Source organism: Lactuca sativa, chromosome 9 (genome assembly GCF_002870075.4).
Source record: "Lactuca sativa cultivar Salinas chromosome 9, Lsat_Salinas_v11, whole genome shotgun sequence".
Lineage (NCBI taxonomy): Eukaryota > Viridiplantae > Streptophyta > Magnoliopsida > Asterales > Asteraceae > Lactuca > Lactuca sativa.
In genome coordinates, this window is record NC_056631.2 from 47,953,912 (window position 1) to 47,981,854 (window position 27,943).

The 27,943-nt window shown below is 31.5% G+C and overlaps 2 protein-coding genes across 2 annotated transcripts; one reads left to right on the forward strand and one right to left on the reverse strand.

The window, feature by feature from the left end:
- The first annotated feature begins 8,060 nt into the window (after nt 1-8,060).
- On the forward strand, nt 8,061-17,806 carry LOC111919538 (probable WRKY transcription factor 51). The gene is made up of 3 exons (XM_023915103.3): nt 8,061-8,527; nt 8,697-8,834; nt 17,403-17,806. Exons 1-3 carry the CDS (start codon nt 8,157-8,159, stop codon nt 17,569-17,571), a joined length of 678 nt encoding a protein of 225 aa, XP_023770871.1. The 5' UTR covers nt 8,061-8,156; the 3' UTR covers nt 17,572-17,806.
- An 8,232-nt stretch (nt 17,807-26,038) lies between these two features.
- Nucleotides 26,039-27,401, reverse strand: LOC111919539 (uncharacterized). Its single transcript, XM_023915105.3, has 2 exons — nt 26,883-27,401; nt 26,039-26,432 (listed from the first exon to the last, which is right to left on the reverse strand). The coding sequence occupies exons 1-2, from the start codon at nt 27,258-27,260 to the stop codon at nt 26,211-26,213; spliced, it is 600 nt and encodes a 199-aa protein (XP_023770873.1). The 5' UTR covers nt 27,261-27,401; the 3' UTR covers nt 26,039-26,210.
- Between the last annotated feature and the right edge of the window lie 542 nt (nt 27,402-27,943).

Here is a 27,943-nt window from a genome sequence, read left to right on the forward strand (position 1 = left end):
CGCTCCACGCTTTTTAATGGTTCCAAGTGGAGCCACATGTCGAATATTAGCTGGCCCGTGTAGCCATCTTTAAGAAGCACGCGTCACACCTACCTATGCGGGGCGATTTTCGAAAATCCTCAGGAAATCATATCTTTTTCATATGTGCTCCGTTTTGACATTCTTTATATCCACACACAGCTATCAACGAGTACTACAACTTACATTTGGACTCCGTCAGCTAATTATCAATTTGTTTTTAAAGTTATATTTTTTCACAGGCTTAGACTACTAAGTTCCTTTAAAAATCATAACTCTATCATATAACATCTGTTCTCGACTGTCCTTATATCGATGGACTCTTATTCACGAGATCATTAACTCTTGTTTAGATTGTTTTAACTAACAATCGACTAATTTTAAATGTGGTTTCTATATCGCACGCTTCTGCATTGAAACTCATAAAGATCAGAACTTTGTCCTATGGAGTCAGATTTAAGCGTTCATTATATGTACGCTCTCACTTTTATGATTAGTATGACTTTTATTAAAACTATTTATCCTCAATAGTCTTCTATAAAAGATGTATGTTCATGTAACTGGTCGTTTATATCGTAAGATGAAAACGGGGTGTTATAGGTACATTTTAATATTTTGTGTGCTATGGTTGAAAATAATTTCTTAGCTCCATCATTTAAAAGGTATTTTTCGAAGAGAAAATTGTGGGAGTAAAAGTGAATTTGAAAAATGAGAGTATTCAGTAAACGTATTGAATGACAATATTCAAATAGGTAATATTAGACAATCCACTAATGGGTGATAAAAAACATAGTAAATTTCCAAAAGATAATTATCTTAGGTTAAGAACATAGTAAATTTTGTGGAAGGCAAAGATATGAGGTTGTCACTACAACAAAAATGACCTACGACTACACTTTTTAAAAATCGCTTTGCCACATTTCAGAAAAAATGTAACGATTTCATTATAAAGTGTGGCAAATTATCATTGGTAAAATCCTAAATTATTTTCACCATATTTAAATATCATAATGGTTATCGATGCAATCATTAGTAGATTATTGTCAGATATAGAAATCTAATGTGGCAAAAAGGTAATACCTATGGTCACATGAATTGTGTAACAACGTAAATTTTCAAACAAAATTTTCATTTAAGATCGCATAATTCTCATAACACATTTCACAAAAATCTCATTTGTTTAATTTACAAATTGCAACTCCATAATTGTTTGATTTAAAATCCAGGATCCTCAAAACATAACTCTTTCACTGGTGTGTACAATCAAGTCGGTGCCTTCCCACGATCCTGAGAAAAACCTGAAACACATAACACATAACACGGTAACCACAAAGCTTAGTGAGTTCCCCAAAATACCACACATATCTCCTTAGCCACTCGAGGCTATAACACAGTAAGACCCTCCGGTCAATGTGTCTCAGTGGGACCCTCCGGTCCCATAACTCGGGTGGACCCTCCGGTCCTAACTCAATAAGCACAGAATAATACACAACATCAATCACATGGACATGATGCAAGATATCTCAGTACTCAATATAAACACATAATCCATCTCAGTTACACTAAGATACCACTCATGGTAAGTATAGTGAGAAGACTCACCTCGGCAGCTAGCAAACAACCTCGCACTCGAATCTCAAACTAGCCACCGCCTAACACATAGGGTAACTATCTCAATAAATATTCGATTCTCGACTCTAAGTAAACCAAAGGTTATTCTTCCTCTTTCTAACTCTTGAAGTGGGTAAAAGACCATTTTACCCCTCCATGGTCTCCATTACTCATGTTTGACCAAACCCTAAAGTCAACAGAAGTCAACTCGAGTCAACATTCCATGTTTGACCTAAATCGCCGAGTGCACCTATGTGACTCGTCGAGTCAACTCTTTTCCTTATAAGTCTCGTGAAGGTCCATCTTAGCTCATCGAGTTGACCCCCAACTCGCTGAGTTATCGCTTGATCAAGCTCATCAGGACAAACCCTAACTAAATCGTCGAGTCGGCTCATCGACTCGGTGAGTCCATGTAAACTCAATCCTCATTCGGACGATTCAAAGCAGATCTACAACCCCACACCCCATATCTATCCTCCTAAGGCTCGAATAGCATGTAAAGCTGCAAGCTTTACATTCATGCATGGCATATAAGGCTCATAATGCCAATACCTGCTCCAACAAGGGCTAGATGCGCAAGAGCTTGCCTCCAGCTCAATAAATCTCCGGTCTTTGGACTCACAAGGCAACCTATAGTCCAGATCTGAGGTTCCAACCTCAATCCATGCCCAATTGACTCCATGACATAAGATGGATAGGAGAAAGCCCTCAAAACTCCCTAAAACAAGATCTCATAAGTAAATGGTCGAGTTAGCATCATTTTACCTCCAACTGAAGAAAAACTCTAAAGAATCTCTGGATCCAAAAGCCTCCTTTTGATCCTAGCTTTGATGCTATCCACTTCTTCCTTCAAAAGGTCACAACATGCCCAAAATTATGTCTCTTCTCTCTTTTAGCTCTCTCTAAGCGATTAGCGTTTCTCTCTGGAAGTAAGGAGGCTGGTGAGGCGGCTTAAGGTCCTTTAAATAGGACCCATCCCTGAGAATCTAGGGTTTCTCTGCCTAGCACCTACTCGGCGAGTCGACTCTCTAACTCGTCGAGTCCATTCATTAAACTCACGCGGATACTCGACTCTACTCGACGAGTTGGACTCACAACTCGTCGAGTCGCTCCATAAATCTCAGAACTACCCTCACAACAATATGCCTGGAAATCCGAAAGTTACAAATTGTTTGTATCACCATATGTATCATTTAGCCACACATATAGAAATCTAATGCGGCTAACAATAAGAAATATGGCCACATGAATTGTTTGTATGACCATATGTATCATTTAGCCACATACAATAAACGTGACAAATCATGTTGCTATAAGCATTTTATGTGGCGTTGTTTTAATTGTTCGTGTGTCCAAATGTATCGTTTAGCCTCAGTCAGAAAATGTGGCCAAATATGACAATTTGCCACATATTCATGTTCATTTTATCAGAAATAATGTATAATGGATTCTAATGTGGCTAAAGGTAAAACCTATGGTCACATGAATTGTTTTTATAGACATAAGTACCATTTAGCGACATATAATAAACATGACAAACCATGTGGCGGTAAGCATTTTATGGTGGCATTTTTTAAAGTTTGTGTGTCCATATGTATCGTTTAGTCTCAGTCAAATAATGTGGCCAAATATGACCATCTGACCCACATGACTTAATTCCATAAACCCTAACCCATAAAACTTAATTAAAACACAAACATTTTTACTATAATAAGAAAATTACCTTCATTGAGGAATTACTTTATACATATTATTAAGTGTTGTTTACTAACCAAACATCTAAAAAAATACCCAAAAGATTGTGTTTACAACAATTACCACCTAATAATATGTTGATACCTATGAAAATGACATAATGCACTGTACTCCTTGTACCAACGACAAACAGGGCAATAATCCAATTCAAAATCAAACTTGGAAAATTCATCAAAGGCTAATTTAGTTGAATGATCATCCTCTTAAGATTGCAATATGATATCATTTTTTGTTGGCTTATAAGCAAGTGATATATTCGTCATAAACTGCTTCACATTTGTTGAACAACCAATAAATTTTTCATCATGCAATGTTATTGCACCAAAATCATTTTCAAGTATCTTCAAACCTACAATTACACATTAGAAATAACAATCACCCAATTTAACAGTTTAAATTTTCCTTACATATACAAAATAACAAAATACACTTAATTCATGATTTTGACATGAGTACTTAACTGATAGTCGTATATAGTTAAAACCTTCTACAAATTATCAAAATATATTAACAATATTGTATATATATTATATATACCTTGATAGCATAGAGGTTGGCCCATTGAGATGTAAATCGTCCCAAGCACATAACTTGCTTTAAGACATCCCCCATCTCCTATGAAATGTAACAACCGCAATGCTCTTTCAAAGTTAGAGTTGGAGAAGTACTCAACCAAAAAATGAGATTAAAATCAGCATATAAGACAATGACAAATGAAAAAACAAAATATGCATGTTCCTATAAATTGATCATAAAAGATGTATGCCATTCCTAATCAGTATCTTGCAGCGGGTTTTTCCTTCCTCTTAACATTGAGTTAAAAAAATTTCTTCTTCAATTTCCAAATCCATTCCACGAGTTGGTGTAACCGATCAATTAGGGATGTTGATTTATACACAATCTGATATTGCCCGACTTGATTCATTGATTTACAACAAATGAAGTAGATATTAAATGTTAATCAAAATATATCAAGTCCTAGTTCATGTAATATACATTTATATGTTTGAGTGTGTGAAAATTACCAAATTCTTGCATAGGGTATTCCTTTAATCGACTGTGATCCTAATTTTGCAATAATTTCGGCTAAAACAGATCTAAGAAGTGCATCAAGGGAATTGGATGGGCTTCTACCACTCATACTATTACCAAAACATAAGTTTCAAAAACATTCAATGATTATCACATTTTATAGGAATCACATCCTTTAAATAGGTCCCTAGGCCTGAAAATTAAGTTTTTTCACTCCAGCGCTTTCAATGTTGTGGGAATGCCATTGCCACGACGTGGCATATCAAGGATGCACATTTTCTCGTCAGTTCTAAGCATGTCGTGGTGCTCCTTGCACCACGTTGTGGTCACCAAAATCTCACATTTTGAAGGTCTAAAATGATCAAGTATCAAAAGAAATATTCCTAGAACGGGTGTTACATACAACATGCGTGATAACATGTTTGATACTTAGAACACCCTTTACGCTTTGTATTGTGTTGACTTTTAATATATATAGAATTACATAAGTTTGAAACATAGTTGTGAATGGCTATTACACCATTCAGATCATTTAAGCAAAAGACCATTTTTATTTCTATTTTTTGCCAAACAAACGTCTGAGACTTCACCTCACTAGCCAACATGTAACATATTTTAATGTTGTCATTGAAAACATTATCTCCAAACAGTTTAGGCGAAATCAAACTAGACAAACGAGACAACCTTGATATTGCAAAAGGTTCTGGGGTTGAAAGCAAATCTGAACATATAGATGACAGCAACACACTACAAGAAATGAGAGTATTATCGACGACAGGCGTAGCCGCTAATAGTGGCGTTTTTCATCGCTAATACTTTTAGCGACGACGTGTCGTCGCTAAAGTCGTCGCTGATGATTTGTATTTCAAATATCGCCGCTAAAGTCAAACGCCGCCGCTAGTACTCTATCGCTGCCACTAAAGGACTATCGCCGCTAATAACCACGCGTCGCCACCAAAGGCGTCGTCGGTAAAAGTATTTTCCATTTTTTTGTATTTAACATTAGAATTAAAAAAACTATATAAAAAGTATAAAAACTTCTATAATATTAATTAATCTAATCCAACATCCTTGCATTCCAAAACATTAATCAAACACTCGTTCAAAATACTCATCCAATTTAACATAATACAAAATATCCAAAATACTAGTCTAAAGTTCTTATACAAACAAAACATTACAAAAATCCTACAAGTAGCTACTCGTCATATCGCTTTACTCGTTTCCTCCAGTTTCATTTCGTTGTGGCAACGAACGAAACCAATCTTCAAGTGTGGCACTACATGCCGAATCTTTTAACATTGTTTGAAACATGTCCAACTACAAAGAAAACAACATAGTCTTATAAGTTAAATTAACAACTTACGACAATATCAAACATCATATCAAACTATAACCAAACTACACAAAATTACTCTACAAGAATTAAGAGTATTAGCATGGTACATGCTACCCATATTGTATATTACACATTATAGCATTGTACTTTTTTTTCATTTTTTTTCCATTATAGCATTGTACTTTCATAAACTAACAATTACCAAACTACAAAATACCAATATATCAAACTATAACCAAGCCAACAATTACCAACATATAAACCATTACCAAAATAAAATTACCAACATTTGAAAGTATTACTAAACTAACAATTACCAATATTTGAAACAATTACCAAAATTAAAGTCTTGTTACCTGTGATTGTGGCAGTGGTTGTATCAATGGTTGGAATTCAAATAAAGTTACTATTACCAATCAATACATACATACATATGCATACAAATATACATTACATATACATATAAATACACTTTCCATTATAGCATTGTATTTTCCAAATAAGCCCTTAAAAGTTAAATGATGTTTCAATCAATACATACATACATATACATAAAAGTACACATATTTCATATACGTACAAATACACTTTCCATTATAGCATCCAACTTTATTTTTATCATTTTTTTCATTATAGCAGTGTAGTTTCCAAAATGCATACAAATACACAAATTACATATATAATTTTTTATACATACAAATACACATATAAAAAAATAATACACATCCAAAAACACATATACATACATTATACACATATATGATACACATACAAATACATAGAATCACATATACATACATCATACAAATCCAAAATATACACATACATACATCATACACATCCAAAATACAAATATATACATACCCACATATAAATACATTTCTATTTACACAAAATCAACATATTATATATAAAAAAATAGAAAAAGAATACATGTGGTGTGGTGGCAGTGAAGGTAGATTCCAACAGGAACAATGGCGGTGGCGGTCAAATGTTGTGGGGATCGACAACAACACTTCTACATTGGTGGGGATCTTAAATGTCCGGAAAAATACTCGAAATTCCTTCAATAAACAGATAAATTCAATGGGGATAGGAGAAAACGAAAAGAAAAAGACAAAAAAAATGAAGTCTCATCTGTGACGTCGTCGGTGATGAGCTTTGTTGTCGGAGTGGTGGACGAGGATGTGGCTTTGAACGGAGAAAGTCGAGATTTTACTGAGGAAGAGGGGGAAAATCGAGTGAAGAAGAAGATGCAACGGAAGGGGAAAGAACGATGGAATAAGGGTATTATTTGCGCTGGGAATTAGCAGTGACGGTTATTAGAGGCGACGACACCCTTTTAGCGGCAACACCTGTGGAGGGAATCTTTGGCTGTGTTTTATTTGTCGAGTATTAGCGGCGACAATGTTGCTGGTAAATGATTCGTTGCTAAAAGTTGTGTACGATGTGGATTTCTAGTCGTTGGATTAGGCATTAAATCAATGGTTATGATTTCACCTCATCGTTTGACACGAATCGACTTCGAGTAGGCTTTAGCAGCGTCGCCGCTAAAGGCGCTGCTGCTAAAGCCTATTATTCTTGTAGTGAGAGAGTTGTTTGTTCCCGCAACCTCATTCCACCAGCTATTTATGACAACACGAACCTCTGAAGTGATAGAATAATCCAAAAGAAGATGGGACATGGTCTCAATAATGGTTTTGCAAAGCGGACATAAATCGGAGGGGGTTGTTACAAATGGTATCAGAGATGGGGCACGTATCGATGTGTTCGACAGGGACGTCGAAGCCTATAATGGGGGGAGGGGGTGTGTAGAAGGCGAGCAAGCTAGCTGCACCTGATCCCACATCGGCTGGGAAGGAAAACTAAGATTTCCTTATAAAAGGTGTGGATACCTTCCCTAACACAATACGTTTTAAAGTCGTGAGGCCAGCAAATCCCATAAGAACTCTGTAGTTAAGCATGTTCGGACGAAAGCAATTCAGGGATGGGTGACCCCCTGGGAAGATCTCGTGTCGAGTGGCTCAAAGCGGATAATATTGTGATACGTACCGGAAAAGTGTGTCCTTGAAATAATAACCCATTACTTCTACGATATTTTAGCTTTTAGATTAATATTCTAGTTTGTTGAAAACTTGAAATACAAAATTATTATATTTGATTTTTACTTTAAAAAATCGTTATATTTATGAAAACTACGAAAAAGTGTGGCCTTGTTTTGTTTATGAACTTTGTTAGTCGGTGTAGATTTTAAAAGATAAGATGAGATACAATATTAGAATCAAGGGGAATGTCACTAAAGTCAATAACTCAAAACTCTTATATAAATGAAGCACGCCTTAAATTATCAAAACTTGTCCTAAAGCTCACTTCGTTTTCTTTATAATTTTTCAGGTCGACCATGGACGCCTTCTTTCAACCAACAGGCCTTTGTCTATCTCAAGATCAAACTGGAAACCCTTATTCTTGGAGTTCATCTTTAAATTATACTTTCTCCAATACAGATGACCAAATTAATCATTTCGACATCGATGTTATGTTGCATAATTGCCATAATCTTTATCCTAATAATAATAACCCTAACCCTAATCTTCCCCAGTTCATCGATCCACCAAGTTATCAAGATTCTAGTTCTTCGAATTTTCCAGCATATATTAGCACCAATGAGCAGACTCCAATCTTGCTTGAAATGACCACAGCTGCCAACGCTTCGGAAAGCTCAGATATTTCTGCGTATGCCACTTGCACGCCACAAGCAAACCTTTTTCACAGGCAAGCGTTAGTTAGGTGTTTTTGTTTTCTTAATGTCTTTGGCTTGTTAATTAACTGTACATGACAAAGTAATATGTCACTTCCAATATGATAGAAAGCTTTGTTTGTGTTTGTATTCAACTTGTTAATTATATAATTTTCATTTATTAATATTGAACTGTATATACAGTGATATGTGCAATGGAGAAAGGTTGCATGATGGAACAAAGATTGCATTTCGTGTAAGAACCGAGCTTGAGGTGCTGGATGATGGGTATAGATGGAGGAAGTATGGCAAGAAGAAAGTTAAAAGCAGTCCTAATCTAAGGTATAATTTTTCACCCAAAACGTTATTATGGACTTCATTTATGTGTATGTGTGAGCTTTTATAATTAAGCTTGGAAATCCCAAAACCAGAAGTAACGAGAGATCAGTTATATATAATATAATACAATACTAAACTAAAAGCTATCAAAGGTTTTTGCGATTTTGAGCGTCCAATATCATCACTCCACTCAACAAACCAACATGTACCTATCCCCACTATAATAAAAAAAAATCACAAACGTTATTTATGGATCTCAAAAAGATTATATATTTGTAATTAGTAATTAAGATAAAAAAATATAATTAAAATGAAGAAATAGTTGTTGGAGAGAGCTTGTAAATTAACATCAAAAAATAATAAAAAGTTATTAGATAAAGGACTCTCATGAGGGCTTATTTGAATTTTTAGAACCTATTTAACCCGAAAGACTCCTCGAATAAGCTTCAATTAATTATAGTCGTTGTTATGTAGGGTTTAATTTCAAATGAAACTATATATGTTATTAAAAACATAGGTGGCCGTTGTTTCATATATATTTATATATAATCATTCATCTATCTCCCTTAGGAGTTAATCGTGAAATACAAGCCTTCCAACCTAGTTTTGGCATTCATAGTATACTTGAATCACATGAGTTTGTCATTTCGCCATGAAAGCTTCCCATAATGATTAAGATGCTGGACTTTAGCTCTTAACATTCAGTATAGGTTTTATTTTATTTTATTTATTATTATTATTATTATTATTATTATTATTATTATTATTTTTTGTGAAAATGATTCCTCCTGTTAACTGCCCGTATATGAATACCTATTTTGGGTTCTAATTACACCTTTGGGTGTATGGTCTCAAGGTTCGTCCAAGCCGATTTGAAGTCCTAGATAAATTAAAAAAATAAGACTTTTAATTACAGTGTATATATATATATATATATATATATATATATATATATATATATATATATATATATATATATATATATATATATATATATATTAAAGTGGATGGTTTTTTTGTTTTTATTTTTTCAGATATAGCCTTATTATAAATTTATCATTAGGTCATTTTTGTGTTATATACTTGTTCATTCTTTGCCTTTTCTCTCTGTTAGATAGATACTTTCTAGGCTAAAACAGTGAGATAAAAAAACAAGGAAACAAAAACATCTAGTTGTGAATTTGTGTGATGTTAGAATTATTTTATGGCAACAATGATAACAAATTTTAACAACAAGAATTTCAAAACTTATGATACTGAAATTTTAAGTTATCTACAAAATAATATGAAAAATAGCACATACATTAACATTTTTATCATAAAACTAACATAAATAAAAGTGAAAAACAATAACAAATCTTACAATTTACACAAATCATAAATCAGATTAACATGAAACATAAATCAAAAATCAGAATTGGTAAGGCTACCTAAAATAAGATTTACACAAATACAAGATAATTTTTTTTTTTTGAATAATGCATGAAATATGTATACTAAAATCGATATATTAAGAAATATTGAAATCAGAAATTTGAAAAGAGACATTGAAATTGTAAATCAAAGTTGCTTGAAAAAATCAGAATCGATTTATTTATTACCAATAAAAAAACATAATTATTTTATAGAATCTTTCAATCGATGATAGTAAGAGACCATATATCATGATTATTCAAGAAGTATTGCATATCCTTTAGTCTTCAGTGTGTTGATTTCGTTTTAGTTTAGTTTTTTTTTTTTTCTTTTTCCGCTAAGCCGCTATACATGATTTGTCATTTTTCTATACTACATTATAAGATATATAAAAATAAGACTTTAAATATTTGGAGGCCGTGAACTATTGCCAAAATTGCCCAACCCATTAGCAAGACACTAGATAGTTATGAGAATCCAAAATTCCTGTCTATTAATTAGCAATTTCACCATATGGATGGTGAGAAACACCACTAACTTTCTTTCGCACTTGATAAAAGGGAAGACTCTTCTTTCATATTTAGCCAAAACCTAGTTTGTAAATGCACAGGAGACGTATTTACAAATAAAACTAAATATTATATGTTGAATTGCTCTTATGGCCCTTCGTAATATTAGTTAAAAATATGGTTTTGTTTTAATTAATAGAGAAAATATCTCTTGAGATAATTAACTTTTGCGTTTGTACTTATTTGGTCATTTTTTTTTTTGTATTCAATATACCATCGAACTTGTTGTTGGTGTTTACCATAGCCTTTTTGACCGACTTTGACCTGTGATAGCCGGTCAAAGGGTTATGGTGAACACAAACAACAAGTTCGATGGTATATTGAGTACAAAAAAAAGGAAAGTGACCAAATGAAAATAAACGCAACAGTTGGTTACCCTCCTGATTCATTTTCTCTTTACTCATTTACAATAAATCACACATCATCTCCTACTGATATTAATGACTTTATGAGATTCATTCTTGTTTCTCTTCAAAACATAACATACGAAAGGACATTATTCATACATGTACAACTTTGTAATGCACTTGAATATTTATTAGGGGAATCTTGACTAAGCAGGCGCATTTCATGACTACATTCACATTTCCAGTCAAATTATTTATCGTATCATGGATTCTAGACAAGTCTACAAACGAGTGGAATCACAAGTGTTATGATTTTTGAGTTTACTTAGCTTTAAGATCGAACTCATGGGATAAGATACAACATCAATATGTACAATATTATGGTGATGTGTCTACAAAAGCAGCATGATATTGTACATATTGATGTTGTATCTTATCCCATGAGTTCGATCTTAAAACTAAGTAAACTCAAAAATCACAGCACTTGTGATTCCACTCGTTTGTAACTTGTCTAGAATCCATGATACAATAAATCATTTGATTGCAAATGTAAATGTAGTCATGAAATGCGTCTGTTTAGTCAAGATTCTCCTAATAAATATTCAAGTGCATTACAAAGTTGTACATACATGAATAATGTCCTTTCGTGAGTTATGTTTTGAAGAGAAGCAAGAATGAATCTCATAAATCATTAATATCAGTAAGAGATGATGTGAGATTTATTGTAAATGAGTAAAGAAAAAATGAATCGGGAGGGTAACCAACTGTTGCGTTTGTTATCATTTGGTCCCTTTTTTTTGTACTCAATATACCATCGAACTTGTTGTTTGTGTTCACCATAACCTTTTGACCGGCTATCACAGGTCAAAAGCCGATCAAAAGGGCTAAGGTAAACACCAACAACAAGTTCGATGGCATATTGAATACAAAAAAAAAGACCAAATGAGTACAAACACAAAAGTTAATTACTCTTAAGAGTCATTTTCCCTAATTAATATTTTAGTACATTTTGCTATATTGGATAGGGATATATATGGGGGCGTTGATGCGTGCATTTTGACTTGGAGTTGACATCAGTAAATGAATACAGGAAAAAAACAAACATAATAAATGATAGTGATTATTGTACATGCAATAAAAGAAATTCGCAAAATAAACATAGAAAGAGAAACTTTTAATGTTCATAAACGTGATATCGCTCATCTTTAACGGATTAAATTCGTAGGCTCTGCTTTAACCAGCACTTCACAACGGCAAATTACACCATGGGGATTAATGTTTAGCTAAAAAAAATATACACGAATACAAATATTTTACTAAAATATAAATAAATATACATTTAAAAAATAATAAATCAATCTCATTAACTATAACATAATGTTTTTTAAACTAAATTAAAACATGAATAGTACTATATATTGTGATTATCCTAAATCATAAAATAATAAAATATTTATTAGCAGGATCTATATTGAATAGTTGTATATAATAGTTATAATGATAATTATATTCAAATTAAAATAAGTATTTATCTCAAACTATATAAGTTCAATGATAATATTGCATTTATCCGATTATAATAACACATGAAATATATGTGAATATAAATTTATACTAAATTAATTTAAAAACTACTTTTATTATTTCCCAGTTTTGATCATCATGATGTTCAAATAACAACCATATAATATTCGGGGTTACATAAATTTTGATGTTGTATAATCTTTAGGTAAAAATATATTTGGAACAAGTCCGGTCCTAAATGGATATGGATTGTCCGACAGCATAGGACCCCTATTTTAGGACCCAAGATTTAGTAAAATTTATCTATTAAATAAGTTAACATATATCCTTTTACGTAAATGTTTACAAAAATATTTTGTTGTGCGCGTGTTCTCCGTTATTCTTTTCTTCTCGCTGATCATTGCTTGATTCCACATACAAGCAATCAATTTTTTTCTTTTTGTTAATTATTTTCCTATGTTTGGGTGTTCATCTAAAAATATTTGGCTACCTAATAAGGATTTTTAAAACAATTTTTTAGTTTTGAAAATAACTTTTTAAGAAGTAACAATTTGTGACTCTTTAAAATAATTCATAACTTATTATGATAAAAAAAATAAACAAAGATAATTTTAAACCAAATATTTTTTAACTTATTGATTTTTACCACTAAAAATCTAATTTAAACATTTTTTTTAAAGCTCATTCTCCCAACTTCATAAGTCAGCAAGTAGTTTTCTACAATAATACGTTTTAACTTCAAAATAAAATCCAAAACACCCTTAAGTAGTTCTCATATTCTACAATTCTAGAATCACATGTGTTCTTTTTAGTTAATTACTCTCCTGTCATATTTCTTTTTTGAGTTAGTTTGTGTTGCTTTTTCTAGAAGTAGATTTACTTTTATTTTTAATTCAACCATGTTCATTAAGGATTGGCCAAAATAACCATTTTATCCTGATACTTAATTTTACATCTGATTAGACACTTGATTTCAAACAAAACATATACCAAAAATGCAATAGCAGCGCAACGAAGGTCCAACATACATAATATATATATATATATATCTATCTATGATATATAGCTACAAAGAGCTTCACCAACACACATAATATATGTAATTATCTATATTATATGTATAACAAAAAGCGAAATAAAATTTTAAACATCGTATGTATTTCAACAAAAGTCAAATAGCTTCAAGCACTCAAAACATAACATATTCTATTTGTTGGATTGGTTTCATTGAGCAATCACTCAAAGGAGTACAAAAATAAAAACATACATACAAATAAAAACCAGATTCAACATCATTACCATATCAAACTAATATAACCAAACTCTTTACTAAACATGGGAGCAAAAGGCATATCCCGATAAAACTTGTGTAAGAGCAAAATTTTCTAAAACAAGAGAATTACTAACCTTGTGCAAGAAACATCAAATATAGCCACTTCAAATTACCAACAACACATCCTTTCCGTTTACATATAATGATATATCCTATGGGTATTATCGTAACAGAGGGAGCATCCAAACTTGATTGCAGCACAACTTTAACAACACCAATCAACCTTGTTGAATGAATCACCAATTATATCCAATCTAATCCAATAGTTACATTTAATTATATATCTTCCAAATATGCTTAGAATTCATCAAGTAATGATCAGAAATGAGACAAATAATATCTAACTTCCATTGCACACGCTGGCATGCTAGATTGATAATACACTAAGATATACAAGATACCCATCCCCACGTTGATAACCACCTCTCCAATTAGACCCATCCATATGTACCTACATAAATTATTTTTAGCATAAGCATAAAACAAACACATTCACACCACCAAGTAACCACATCCCTCCCCCAACCCAAAATAACACACCTACCACACACACACACACAAAAAAAAAAACTATGATCGATTTAGAAGAAGGGGTAAGGTCCGATTTCTTATTGCTACTGGAGATATAAACGCAAATAAGAAGGGGAAACATACTTGCAATTAAATTCGAACCAAAGTGGAGATGCAGTCCATCGATCGATCTAAAGAGAATAAGAGGGTGCAATTCTTAGTGGGGTGTGATCGATTTTAAGAAACAAAAGGGATGTTGGATCGATCGATTTTGTGAGTCTATTATAAACGAGACGCAAAGGGGGTGTTGGATCGATTCTTCTTGTTGGGATACGATACACACACATGTACAAGGATACATAAGCAAGGGCACAAGTGGAATACGAGGTCTTCCTTTCTCGGTCAACCGATTCTTTCTTATCGGGTTAGACTTCAATTTCCGAGTCAAAAGGTTTACCAAACAACTTCAGATGACCGAGTAAAGTCACAAGTTGTTCTCTAAAATTGTACGAACAATATCAAAGCTGATATTCAACTTCATAACTTCTGGTCAAGATTGCACTTTTGCTTAGACTTTGATTCTTCTATAAATCTCCAATCTTCATTGAGACTAACTTTGAACTTCACTCAAAGGCCGAAGTTGAGACCTTTTTTTTATAAGACGGTGCCTAAACAATGGTTTTCGAAATGATTAGCCCTTTGAAATTCTTCTTCATTTGGATTAGACTCTTCATTTCAATATTTACCACACAATCCTATCCTACTATCTTATATAAGAGACCACCATTTTTATTTTTTCAAAATAAATATATAGCTTAAATCACATTAGTTTGATTCTTTAATACATTAAACTTAGTTGTTATTTTAATTTTAGTGATAACTATTGTCAATCTAGTATATTTAACTTATTGATTTAAAATATAATCTTGATATAAATATTATTATTTTAGTGCTATCAATTTTGAAGATCAATCTATTTCATTTAGTTGGTTAATCTAGATATGCACTTAAACATACAACCTAAAACACAAGTCATAATTACATGTAACTCATGAGTATAACCATTAAGTAAACGGCTCTAATGTATTTATCTTTTATCATGTTCATATTAATTATAATATTTTATATAACTTCGTTTAAAAATTACTCTCAATCTACGGTTATTGACAGTTACTAACAATGACATAGTTCTTCTTAACAACATATATTTGTCATTATCTTAATTACATTAGTATATTATGCACAACGGGAGACACTCACTTAACTTTAATAATGTTTCACATAATGTAAGGTTAGTTTTTAATTATATATCTAATATTATCCATTATGTCATTGTTCTATATTTATTACTATTATTATCATTGAAAAAAAAATCATAGAAGATCGGACATTTCACTTTATCAAACCCCGATAATCATATTAGGATGTAATCATATTAACTATCATATGATCATACACAACACATTATACAAAAAAAGAAAAAAACAAATTATAGGTAGAGGTATAAATATTATATAGACAACATATTATACAAAACTATATATTTATCGATAGAAGTATAAAAGCATCTACAATATATTAAACTTATTAGAGTTTAATGGATTGACACATCATCATTTTATAAAACTTTAGATTAATTTTCCTACAATGCATTGAACTCAATAGAGTTCAATGGAATATATATTTAATTGTTAAAATGTCTCCTTTTTTCAATTGAAAAGTTCAATAGTCATTGAACTCAATATTCATTGAATGCCAACATGGCATTCTACAATGGTAGAGTTTATCTATTCAATGGTAATTAGACATGTCACCTTATTCAACTCTTTCATTAAACTATGCATTACGGATGCTCTAACTACTAGATAGGAGAGTGTATGAATAGAATCATCCTTTACCAAAACCTAAAATTGAAAATAAGATAAAATGCAATTTGAGGATGAATGTTAATGTTTTCATAATTCACTGTCATTTTGTAACAACTCGAACCTGTAACCATTGATTATTTTACGCTCCAAAACAATGTGCAGGTGATTATAGATAATTATTAGAAACTAAAGTAAACATTTTGATAATTAATTGATTTTAAACAACGTTAATCAAAATATAGCCAACTTGCAATAAATCTCAATAAAAAAAGACATAATATCAATTCTGAAAGAATAACACGATATGATAAACAAACGAGAGGACGTGGTATTAAAAACATTATGTCGTGCATGGCAGGCAATAAAATTTGTTCGAATGCAAGAGTGTCATTTTCAGTCCATGGATGAGGTTTTAGACCATAGGTTTTTGTTTGGTTAAATCATTATCTATCTATTTTAAAATTATTAAGAAATATGAAAAAAGCATAGTAATGCGACCATCTTGGTTTTACATTTAAAGTAAAGTACCAATATGTGATTTATCTTGTATTATTCTTGGTAGTGAACTGCTGTATCATTATTGCTTAACAATGTAAGCATTATGATCAATATATATCCGTAGAAAAACCTACAAAATTACTTGGAAGACATAGTACAGAGCGGCTACTAACTTATTTATGACAAGTTGTATATATTTTAGAATTTTCTACAGGAATGGTAATAGTTCTACAGAAATAACAAATGGTTGACGATTTATAAGAAAGGAACAATGACTTGATTTTTAAACTTAAAAAACCCTTTCGATCAAACGAGTCCATTTTGATTTGTAAAAACTTATTCTATGTGGGTACTTTAGGATTCTTCTTTAAGAATATTGGAGTGCCAATTTTGGGTTACGCACAAAGTAATTTCCTATCATTGAGCTTTGAATCCTATTCTTTTAATTTCCTACAAGTTAATATATAACAAAATATCTAGAGTTATTGATCACATGACCTGATAAACAGGAACTACTACAAATGCTACACGGCAGGCTGCAAGGTCAAAAAAAGAGTAGAGCGGGATCGAAATGATTCAAGATATGTGATAGCAACCTACATTGGGAGGCATAACCACCGCGCTCAATCCACGATCCCTTGCAATCCTACTGGCGTATGGACATTGCAATTCACGTGAGGAAAGCCACATCCATTCATGATAAATATTGAAAGCATATGCATGGCATGCGTGTAAATTTATACATGTTGCGGAGTGATGAAACTTGGTCGATGATTTGTCCTCCTAATTAAACAATAAGTTATCCATGATTACAAGCGTCAGTAATTTATCATATAAATTCAGAAAATAAATGTTGAACATGGATGTAAAAGAACCAGGTATCATTAATAGAATTTTTTTTATTGAAATAGTAAATTTAATGTACTCTTAAACTACTTTTAAATCTCCTTATGTTCATAAGCTGATTTGAACCATTGATCTAAAAAAAAGAACATACCGTTAAGTTTAAGCACGGTACACATTAAATTATTAAAATAATATGCAACAAGTTTAATCAATTTTTGTGTGGCCTACCAATAAGACACTAGTGTCTGTCTCCATAAAAGAGTTGTAGTGCTCTAGTCATGGGGTGTCTTTGGGAGTTGGTAGGGATATGATATTTGATGTACTTATATATCTTAGTATATCACTCAAAGAGTGAGCCATACCCTCTATCCTCGCAAAGCGAGTAGCCGTAGTGAGCGATCATGAACCTATGTATAGCACAGGTTTAAATTTATTCTTGAAATGCATAGCTCCATCACTTGGAAAGGTCCAGCCATAAAATAAAGTCGTTAAGAAAACAAAACATATCGACTTTTTAATGTGGAATTTCAAGGGCAAGTTATAATCGGTGTATGATGGTCATCCTCAGCAAAATAATTAGTAATTCTTCAAGCAATCTTTAATGACAAGGATAAAAATAATATAAAAAATAGTTATATGTCTTTATATTTTCATGATCATCCACTATTAGTGTGTATCTACTAGCATTGAAGTGGGTCTTATGTAATCTATATATTCGTCCATCCTAACTCTCTCATTAACAACTAATTAAATCTTGATTTCAATAAACATTGACTTTTGTTGAGGTACAATTGTTGTAAGGGTAAAGCATTGTTGACTTATTAGTCTATATATATATATATATATATATATATATATATATATATATATATATATATATATATATATATATATATATATATATATATATATATATATATATATATATATATATATATATATATATATATATATATATAGTTTCAGGTTCATTTGAGACCATTCTAATTTTGTGAGACCGTAAGACCAAATCTACAAAATAATTTTAAAATGCAAAATAAATGGAAAAATCCAAAAATTCTTTTTTTTAAATATTATTTTCGGAACTTGAATTAACTAAAAAAAAAGAAAAACAATAAAAAAAAATAAAAAAAATCCGTTTTTTTTTTTTGAAAAATACGTGAAATATTCTAATAGAATATTACACTGACATATTCTAAAAAATAATTTTAAAATGCAGAATAAATGGAAAAATCTAAAAATTCTTTTTTTAAATATTATTTTCGGAACTTGAATTAACTAAAAAAAAATAAAAATAAATAAATAAAAATTCCATTTTTTTTGAAAAATACGTGAAATATTTTAATAAAATATTACACTGACATATTCTAAAAAATAATTTTAAAATGCAGAATAAATGGAAAAATCTAAAAATTCTTTTTTTAAATATTATTTTCGGAACTTGAATTAACTAAAAAAAATAAAAATAAATTCCATTTTTTTTTAAAATACGTGAAATGTTCTAATAAAATATTACACTGTACATATTCTAAAAAATAATTTTAAAATGAAAAATAAATGGAAAAATCCAAAAATTCTTTTTTTAAATATTATTTTCGAAACTTGAATTAACTAAAAAAATAAAAAAAAATGCGTCTCACAGTCTCACAAAATATAGGTGGTGTCAAATGAACCTAACCCTATATATATATATATATATATATATATATATATATATATATATATATATATATATATATATATAGGTTCAAATGTTTTTCACATCTATTGTGTACTAGAATGCACCAATAGGAATTTAGTATTAATTATATCTATATTAAATGATATCCATACTTATAACTTATTTTTATGGAACCAATTAAATTCGTCATTAATGCCAACAATAATATTCTTTCAGAATAAATTCATATATAGAAGAATAAGAGTGTATTCCAGCAGAATGAGAGTGTATTTTAGTATAATACACTCTCGATCTTCATATTCCATGCAACTTTATTGTATTTTAAGTGAGTGAGCTCGGAAACAAAATATGAACTAATAAATAAAAACTTAGATGTGAATTCATTCTGAAAGAATGTTATTGCTGACCATTAATGACAGATTTAATTAGTTTCCATAAAAAGATAATTATAATTATGGATATCATTTAATATACATATAATTATGGAAATCATTTAATATCTATATTTATTTAATTAAATAATTATTTAATTTACTAAATTTCTATTGGTGCATTCTACCAAACAATAAATGTAAGAAACAAAATAATATATATATATATATATATATATATATATATATATATATATATATATAGAGAGAGAGAGAGAGAGAGAAAGAGAATATAGATCCAGTAAAAAAAATTGACTTATTTTTTTGACGAAAAAAACAAATGAATCACTAGATTAATCAATAATAACATGATCACCAAAAAAAATTCCCAAAAAAACATTTCAATGATTCATTTTTACAATAATTTTGTTGATATTCATTAAAATTTTCATACAAGTGAATTTTTTTCTTGATTTAGTTAAAAATCAATAATGAAAATATTTTTTTCTCACATCTATTGTGTGCTAGAATGCACCAATAAGATTTGAGTAAACATTAAATTTATATTAAATGATATCCATATTTATAAATCTTTTTTATGGAACTTAATTTAATTTATCATTAATGTCAATAATAATATTTTTTCAGAATGAATTCATATATAAAATAATAAGAGTGTATTCTAGGAGAACGAAACTATATTCTACTAGAATACACCTTCATTCTTCATACTCTATACAACTTTATTGTATTTTAAGTGAGTGAGTCCTGAAATAATGTTATCACTGACATAAAAACCTAGATACGAATTTATTCTGAAAGAATGTTATTGCTGACATTAATGACGAATTTAATTAATTTTCATAAAGAGAAAATTATAACTATGGATCTCATTTAATATACATATAATTATGGAAACCATTTAATATTTATCATTATTTAATTAAATAATAATATAATTTTACTAAATTCCTATTGGTGCATTCTAGCACACAATAAATGTAAAAAACACTTTAACCTAGCCCTATATATATATATATATATATATATATATATATATATATATATATATATATATATATATATACACACACACACACATACAAACACATATTTCATAGTAAATGTATCAGTATACATTTATGTATAAAAATGTGTTTGTATACATAAATATATACAAATACGTTTACTATCAAATAGATATTTGTATAAATTTTTTTTATAAAAACATGTTTGTATACATCTTTATAAAATATGTATTTGTATACATTTGTTTTATTAATAACGGATTTGTGTGTATATATATGTGTATATATATATATATATATATATATATATATATATATATATATATATATATATATATATATATATATATTTATGTATTTATGTACACACATAATGTTTTTTTATATATTTCATAAAAGTTTTTGAATGTATATATGGGTATAATTGTTGGATGAGTGTCTAAGTCCATAACTATTTTGGTATGTACTTGACCCGATGGTGCATGGTCCTTTTGGGTTGCCTTCACCAAAGCAACTTAATAGGATAAATTATGGAGAGAAAGGATTAATTATGATTTATTAATATATTATGAGAATAATATATTAAAGGAGAAATCATATTGTTTAATTAATATTAGTCAATAATTAATTAGGAATTAATTTTGTGGCTAAAAGACATTAATTAAATTAAGGGACTAGAACTGTCAACCGTGTGATAGTTGAATATTGAGCTAATGGACTCCATATTAAAGGGGTGGACGAATTCTATGGGGGAAACCCATTAGAAATCGTCCAAGGCCTTTAAGGAAGGAGTCAATGGGTTGCTTAGGGCCTAAGCATCCAAATTAGGGTTTCCTTGTTAGATAACCCTAATAGCCTCACTATTTAATGGACCCTTTAGCCCCAAAACGTGGTGAATTTGTTCTCTAGGGTTTTCACACGTTTTGGGCAGCCTCCTCTCTCCTTATTCTTCATCCTCTTGCTCTTGGTGTTTGTGAGCCATTAGAGGAGTGACATTTGTGACTCTAAGCTTTCTAAAGTCATTACAAGGAGGATTTGTGATTGTTATTGATACATAACAATCAAGGTAATATCTTAAACCCATTATTATATATAATATTGATTATCATATGCTAGATTTAGGTTTAAAGTCTTGGATGAATTGCATGTATAATAGAGAAACCTAGATCCAAGCATTAGGGTTTGTATGACCACATAGGATGTTCTTATGGCTAAAACGCATTAATAATAACGTGTTTTACTAAATGTATTTCATGCATTTTCACATAATTATGTTTTTATAAATAGATATTTAAAATAAAAAATTAGAAATATGTATTTTGCATACAAAAATATATATATATTTAAAAAAAATTATATATTTATTTTGCATACAAAAATGGTTTTTTTTTAAGTACATAGAAAAAATAAGGTTTTTTACGTAAAAAAAATTATGTTTTTTTTTATAAATATAATTTTGTACAACAAACAAAACATATTCTATGTAAAAAGTAAAAAAAATTTAAAAAAAAAAAAAAAAAAAAAAAACCTTAAATTAGGATGAAATAAAGTTTGAAATCTAAGCCAAATACCTGAACCAAAAATATAATTCTTGAAGCTAAGATGTCCTCTTGACTTGGTAAAAGTGTCATACTTAGGCCTTATCTGGAAGCCTCTTAATTGGAAAATTAAGAGGCAATCTTTTAATTTTTAAGATCCAATTCATTTGGTAACATCTGAATTTATGACTCTTAATTTGTAAAATGCATCTTAATTTTTCAGATCTTGGGACTTATTTGAATTAAAAAAAAAAAAGGAACGCACATTCCTTATTTGCCCTCGTACACCACTCCTTTCCGTCTTGCCTTTCATTAACAAATGTCGACCCATCCTTCTGCTATCACCTGAGCATCATCGAATTTTCGTTGCACTCATCGCACACAACACTGCACGCCCCTTCTCCCTCTCACTTTGTAACATCCCCCTCTAGCATGTTTCACAATATTGTCCGATTTGGGCTCCCGACGCGAAAACTTCCCAGGGGGTCACCCATCCCTGAATTGCTCTCGCCCGAGCATGCTTAACTGCAGAGTTCTTATGGGATCTACTGCCCTCATAGCATTAAAATATGTTGTGAAAAGGAAGGTATCCACAACCCTTATAAGGAAGTGTTTCGTTCTCCTTCCAAGCCCATGTGGGATCAGGTGCAGCCCACCTTCACCCCCGTTATAAGGTTCAACGTCCCTGTCGAACACATCGACCCATGCCCCATCTCTGATACCATTTGTAACATCCCCCTCTGGCACATATCACAATATTGTCCGCTTTTGGCTCCCGGTACAAAAACTTCCTAGGGGGTCACCTATCCCTGAATTACTCTCTCCCGGGCACGCCTAACTGCAGAGTTCTTATGGGATCTGTTGCCCTCACGGCTTTAAAACGTGTTATAACAAGGAAGGTATCCACACCCCTTATAAGGAGTTCTTAGTTCTCCTTCCAAGCCAATGTGGGATCAGGTGCAACCCACCTTCACCCTTCATTATAGGGTTTGACGTCCTCGTCGAACACATCGACCTATGCCCTAGCTCGTCCAACGGTAAGACACTCGGCTCTTCCGCTAAGCATTTCGGAGATAAAAAAACATGGAACACATCATGTATTCCCTCCAGTTCCGGTGGTAGCTTCAACTTGTAAGCCTGATCTCCAATCCGCTCCAACATAATGAGTGGACCAATGAAACGAGGTCCTAACTTAGCCCGCTTCCCAAATCGAATGATATCCTTCCAAGGTGAGACTTTCAACATCACCTTTTCTCCCACCTCGAAGGTATTCAGTTGATGCTTCTTGTCTAAATACTTCTTTTGTCTTTCTCGAGCCACTTGCAAGCGATCTCTAGCTATTTTCATCTTATCCTCTATAATCTGAACAATCTCCAAGCTCGCGAATTGTTTCTCCCCGGGCTCAAGCTAGCAAGTAGGTGTACGACACCTTCTCTCATACAACATATCATAGGGTGTCATGTCAATGCTAGCATGGTAAGTGTTATTGTAGTCAAATTCCACCAAAGGTAAGTATTTATCCCAACAATCACCATACTCAATCACGCATGACCGCAACATATCTTCAAGCGTTTGGATGGTTCTCGCACTTTGTCCATCCGTCTGCGAATGATAGGTCGTGCTCAAATGAACTCTTATGCCCAATTCCTCTTGGAGTTTATTCCAAAACCAAAAAGCAAAGTGGTTGTCACGGTCAGAAATAATGGATAGTCAAGAAAAACAAGTAATATTATAAAATAATTTATTTCAGTCATATAGTTTTCAACTTAACTCAACCGATTGTTACATATAATTTAATTAACCGTTTATTATATGTGATTTTTAATTCAACCGATTAACTACTTTGGGGTTCCTTAGGGACAGTCTACCCAACAACTTAACTCTGTTCACTACTTGTGTGCTCAGTCAGTTTAGTGCTTTGAGTGGCTCATGACTTCCACCAGAATACACCAACCCCAAGACTTCCACTTTCGCTACTCCAACCTACAAAGTACAAGTACTTTACGGTGTCGTTCAGGATCTGTACAAACGGTGTCAATTGTACCAATACACCTTCTGATTCCCACGTGATGTTTGATTCGGCCACACCATAAAGTCAACACCACTCCAGTTCCTGTACACCGAGGTGCACACGAACCACGTGTCACACGACCATCTAGAAAGTTCGTGCAACTAACAACCGATAAGGCTTAAGCTCTTTCAACCTATTAGACTTGCAAGGTTCTACCCATGTCACCATTACACCCCGTAAAAGCATGCATACACCAAAATAATCATGTTACTCATACAGTTTAAATGAGCAATTATCATGTAATGAAGTTCATTAAGATGTCACCATACTTTAGCATATAACTACCAATTCATGAAACATCATATCTGCATCCAATTTACAACTATCACATAACATGAATATCACCATATCAACCGATACCAAGGCACAACCATACACAAGATGCAAACAATATATTTTCAACAATTATCACAAGCATATATAAGTCTAGCATGAATCCTAATTTGGGAAGCGGGGTAAGTTAGGACCTGGTTCATTGGTCCACTCATTGTAGGTGAAAGGCCCTGAATCTTCTTCTATTGAAGCTCATCTTCACAAAGAAACAACAACAGCTGGTAATGGCACAATGTTGATTGCTCTACCTTTACAAAATTGCAATTACATCACCTATAGTGGAGACTAATAAATAAACGGAAGAAGAAAACCACCTTTTATGGAGATTAAAGAAGGGAGTTGCAGAAGGGTACCCTTTGAAACACAATGCAAATGGAAATGCAATTGTTGATATTGAATTTTTTATTTGACATGCAAATGCAATCTTTGTTTATTTTCATTATTCTTGTTTAACTTCTCGTGTTTGCGGATAAAGTTGTTGTAACATATGGAGCAATCTTGGTGTTTCTTTTTTGTGCAAGAAAATGTTGGTTGCTATTATTGAGAATCCTTGGTAAAGTTGGTTGCTATTAAGTGGGTTCAGTTATTTTATAAAACAAAAATGTTGAATTCAACAAAAAAAATAGTAAATAAGGATAAAATTGTCATTTTTACCGTTCAACACAACAATTCAGATGTTCCAACCAAACAAAATCTTAAAATTTAGATCTTAAAAATTTAAACACTCTTAGAAATTCAAACATCTTAAAAATTCAGATATTAAAAATTCAGATTCTGTCAAAAAACCCTTAAACACAATTTTCGGTTTTTGACACTTAATTGAATAAAAAAAATGTATAAAAACTAAATTGATTATAAGGACTTTTATAACGAATTTTTTTTTTAAAACGAAATAGAATTTTTACTCGTTGCTCCTCAAGGTGCAAATAGTTAATTGTATTCAAATAGGATATCATTTGTTTGTGGAATTGGTAGAAACCTTGAAAGAAACATTATTATGATTCTATGCAAGCCTTTTTAGTAATAATAAAAAACACTAGTTTAAAGTTGTTCAAAAACGCAAGGGATCAAAGTCAACAGAGCACAAGAAAAGCTACATATTAATAATCCGATCAAATCCATTCAGATTTTTCTTTGATTACATAATCCTTTTCTACATTATATCATTTTCATGTAAAGATTTTCTTTTATTATTTTAATACAACAATGGCTTTCAAATGTTTTCTTAGAAGTTAAGAGTCGAGCAAACGTTAAGAAATTAGTAGAAAGTAGAAAGCTATAATACAATCAGAGACAAATATAGATAAAAACATAATAGCATCCAAAAAAAGATATTGGTACAAAAATCATGATCAAAACATGGATTCTTTAAAGCAGCAGCAAAACCACAAAATTTATGAGAGACGTATCTTATGAAATGTGTGATTCGAATGAAGAAAGCAGAAAATGTTAAGCACGTTTTGTGAAGAAATTTCTTGTTCTTTTCCTCAAACGTGTGAAAACAATCACAACACACGCAAGAACCCATGGAGGGAAGTTGAAGTTGAAGTTGATTCCTGCAAACTTCAACTTTTTAACCCATTCAGGCGTCTCCTTCATCACCAAAATTATCATTGCAGTTAATATTGCAACCCCTACTAGGATCCTGGTGATTGGCTTTATTAACGAGTCCTGAAATAAGTAAACCATAGTCATTATAATCTACACACGATGATAAATTGAGATTCAGTAACAATTAATTGATACATAGGACAATTAATCAGTTGGGAATTTGATGGATCTTGATACATAGGACAATTAACAAGTATCGGGTCAAAACCCCCTTCATGCCTCTAATTTACCTTCTTGTGATGCCCTAATTTTCTTCTAAATCAAACTAAAGTCTACAGGCAAACATCTATCCCTATCACCTGTTTTGAGGTCAAATTTGGCTTTTGTTGGAATATAGTACCAAAATTGGGTTTGATAACAACAGTATTTAGTCTCACAATTCCGAAATTAATTATACGTTTGGAAGAAGCATAAATTAGAAAATTCAGCAGCAAGATGTATTAGAACTTAGTGATACAGTGAGCATCGATAACTGAGGGTAAAACAGGGGGGAAAAGAAGTATCGAGTACCTTGGGCTCTCCGTCAATGAAAATTACGGATCCATCTTTGTACGGTAGCATAGATCGACCGTTTCTAGCGTTAAACCGGATCGGAACTCCCCTACCGGATTGTGTATTGTACGCATACACCGATTTAAACCCATATTTGTCTAATATGTCTCCAACTTCGAGCTGATCTTGATCCCATCCACCTAAACTCGATTTAAAGACATCGATCGGACCCTCTCCGCACCGGAAAAGATGTACCTCCACCTCAGGGACCTTAGTCCTTACCGATTTAGAACGCGGCTTTGACTCTGAACTATTTAACAGCGGACGTGATTCTTCTTCCGTGATGGTGGCGGTTGCGGTCTTCGGCGTGTCATCGGCATCTTCAATTTCCACCATTGTTGTGGTTGTGCCTTTGGCCGGCAAGCGAGGAGGACTAAAGAAGCAGTAGTTGAGGAATGATTATGTACAGTAAAAAGAACCCCTAGGAAGTAGCCGCTTTCGTCACGTGAGGATCACACTCCACAAATCTTCAAAAATCTCCAAATCTCCAAAATGGGAGCACCCGTAACTAAGTTTGGCTAAGATTAAAAAAAAAAAAAATAGTTTTTTAATTTATTATCTATTTTAACTCGGTATAAATTAATTTTTTTTTAAATGGATAATTTTTAAAAAATAGTTTATACTACTTGTAACTTATCAAAACTTTTTATGAATTATAATTGTCTCAAAGCCTTTTTTGGTCATTTTGTTAAACAATAAAAAGTGTTTCTCAACTTCTAATGTTATAACACCGTATAAGTTAATTCAAACATTTTTTTCTAAAACTTTGTGTTGATATCACTATAGGCTAATAAGCTAATAAGTTAAGAATCACTTATCATTTCAAATAAACTCTTCCAAACACCCCTAATTATGTATAGTACATAGGGTTTTCTTTAATATATTTTTTATTGGGTGTGCTAAGAAGAAACGTATAACTTGTAAGTTTCGAAGCAGTGTCTAACTCGTAAGCTTCAAAGTAGTGTCTTGACTCGTAAGATTTAGATCATTTGATATCATAACTAGAAGCATCTAATTTA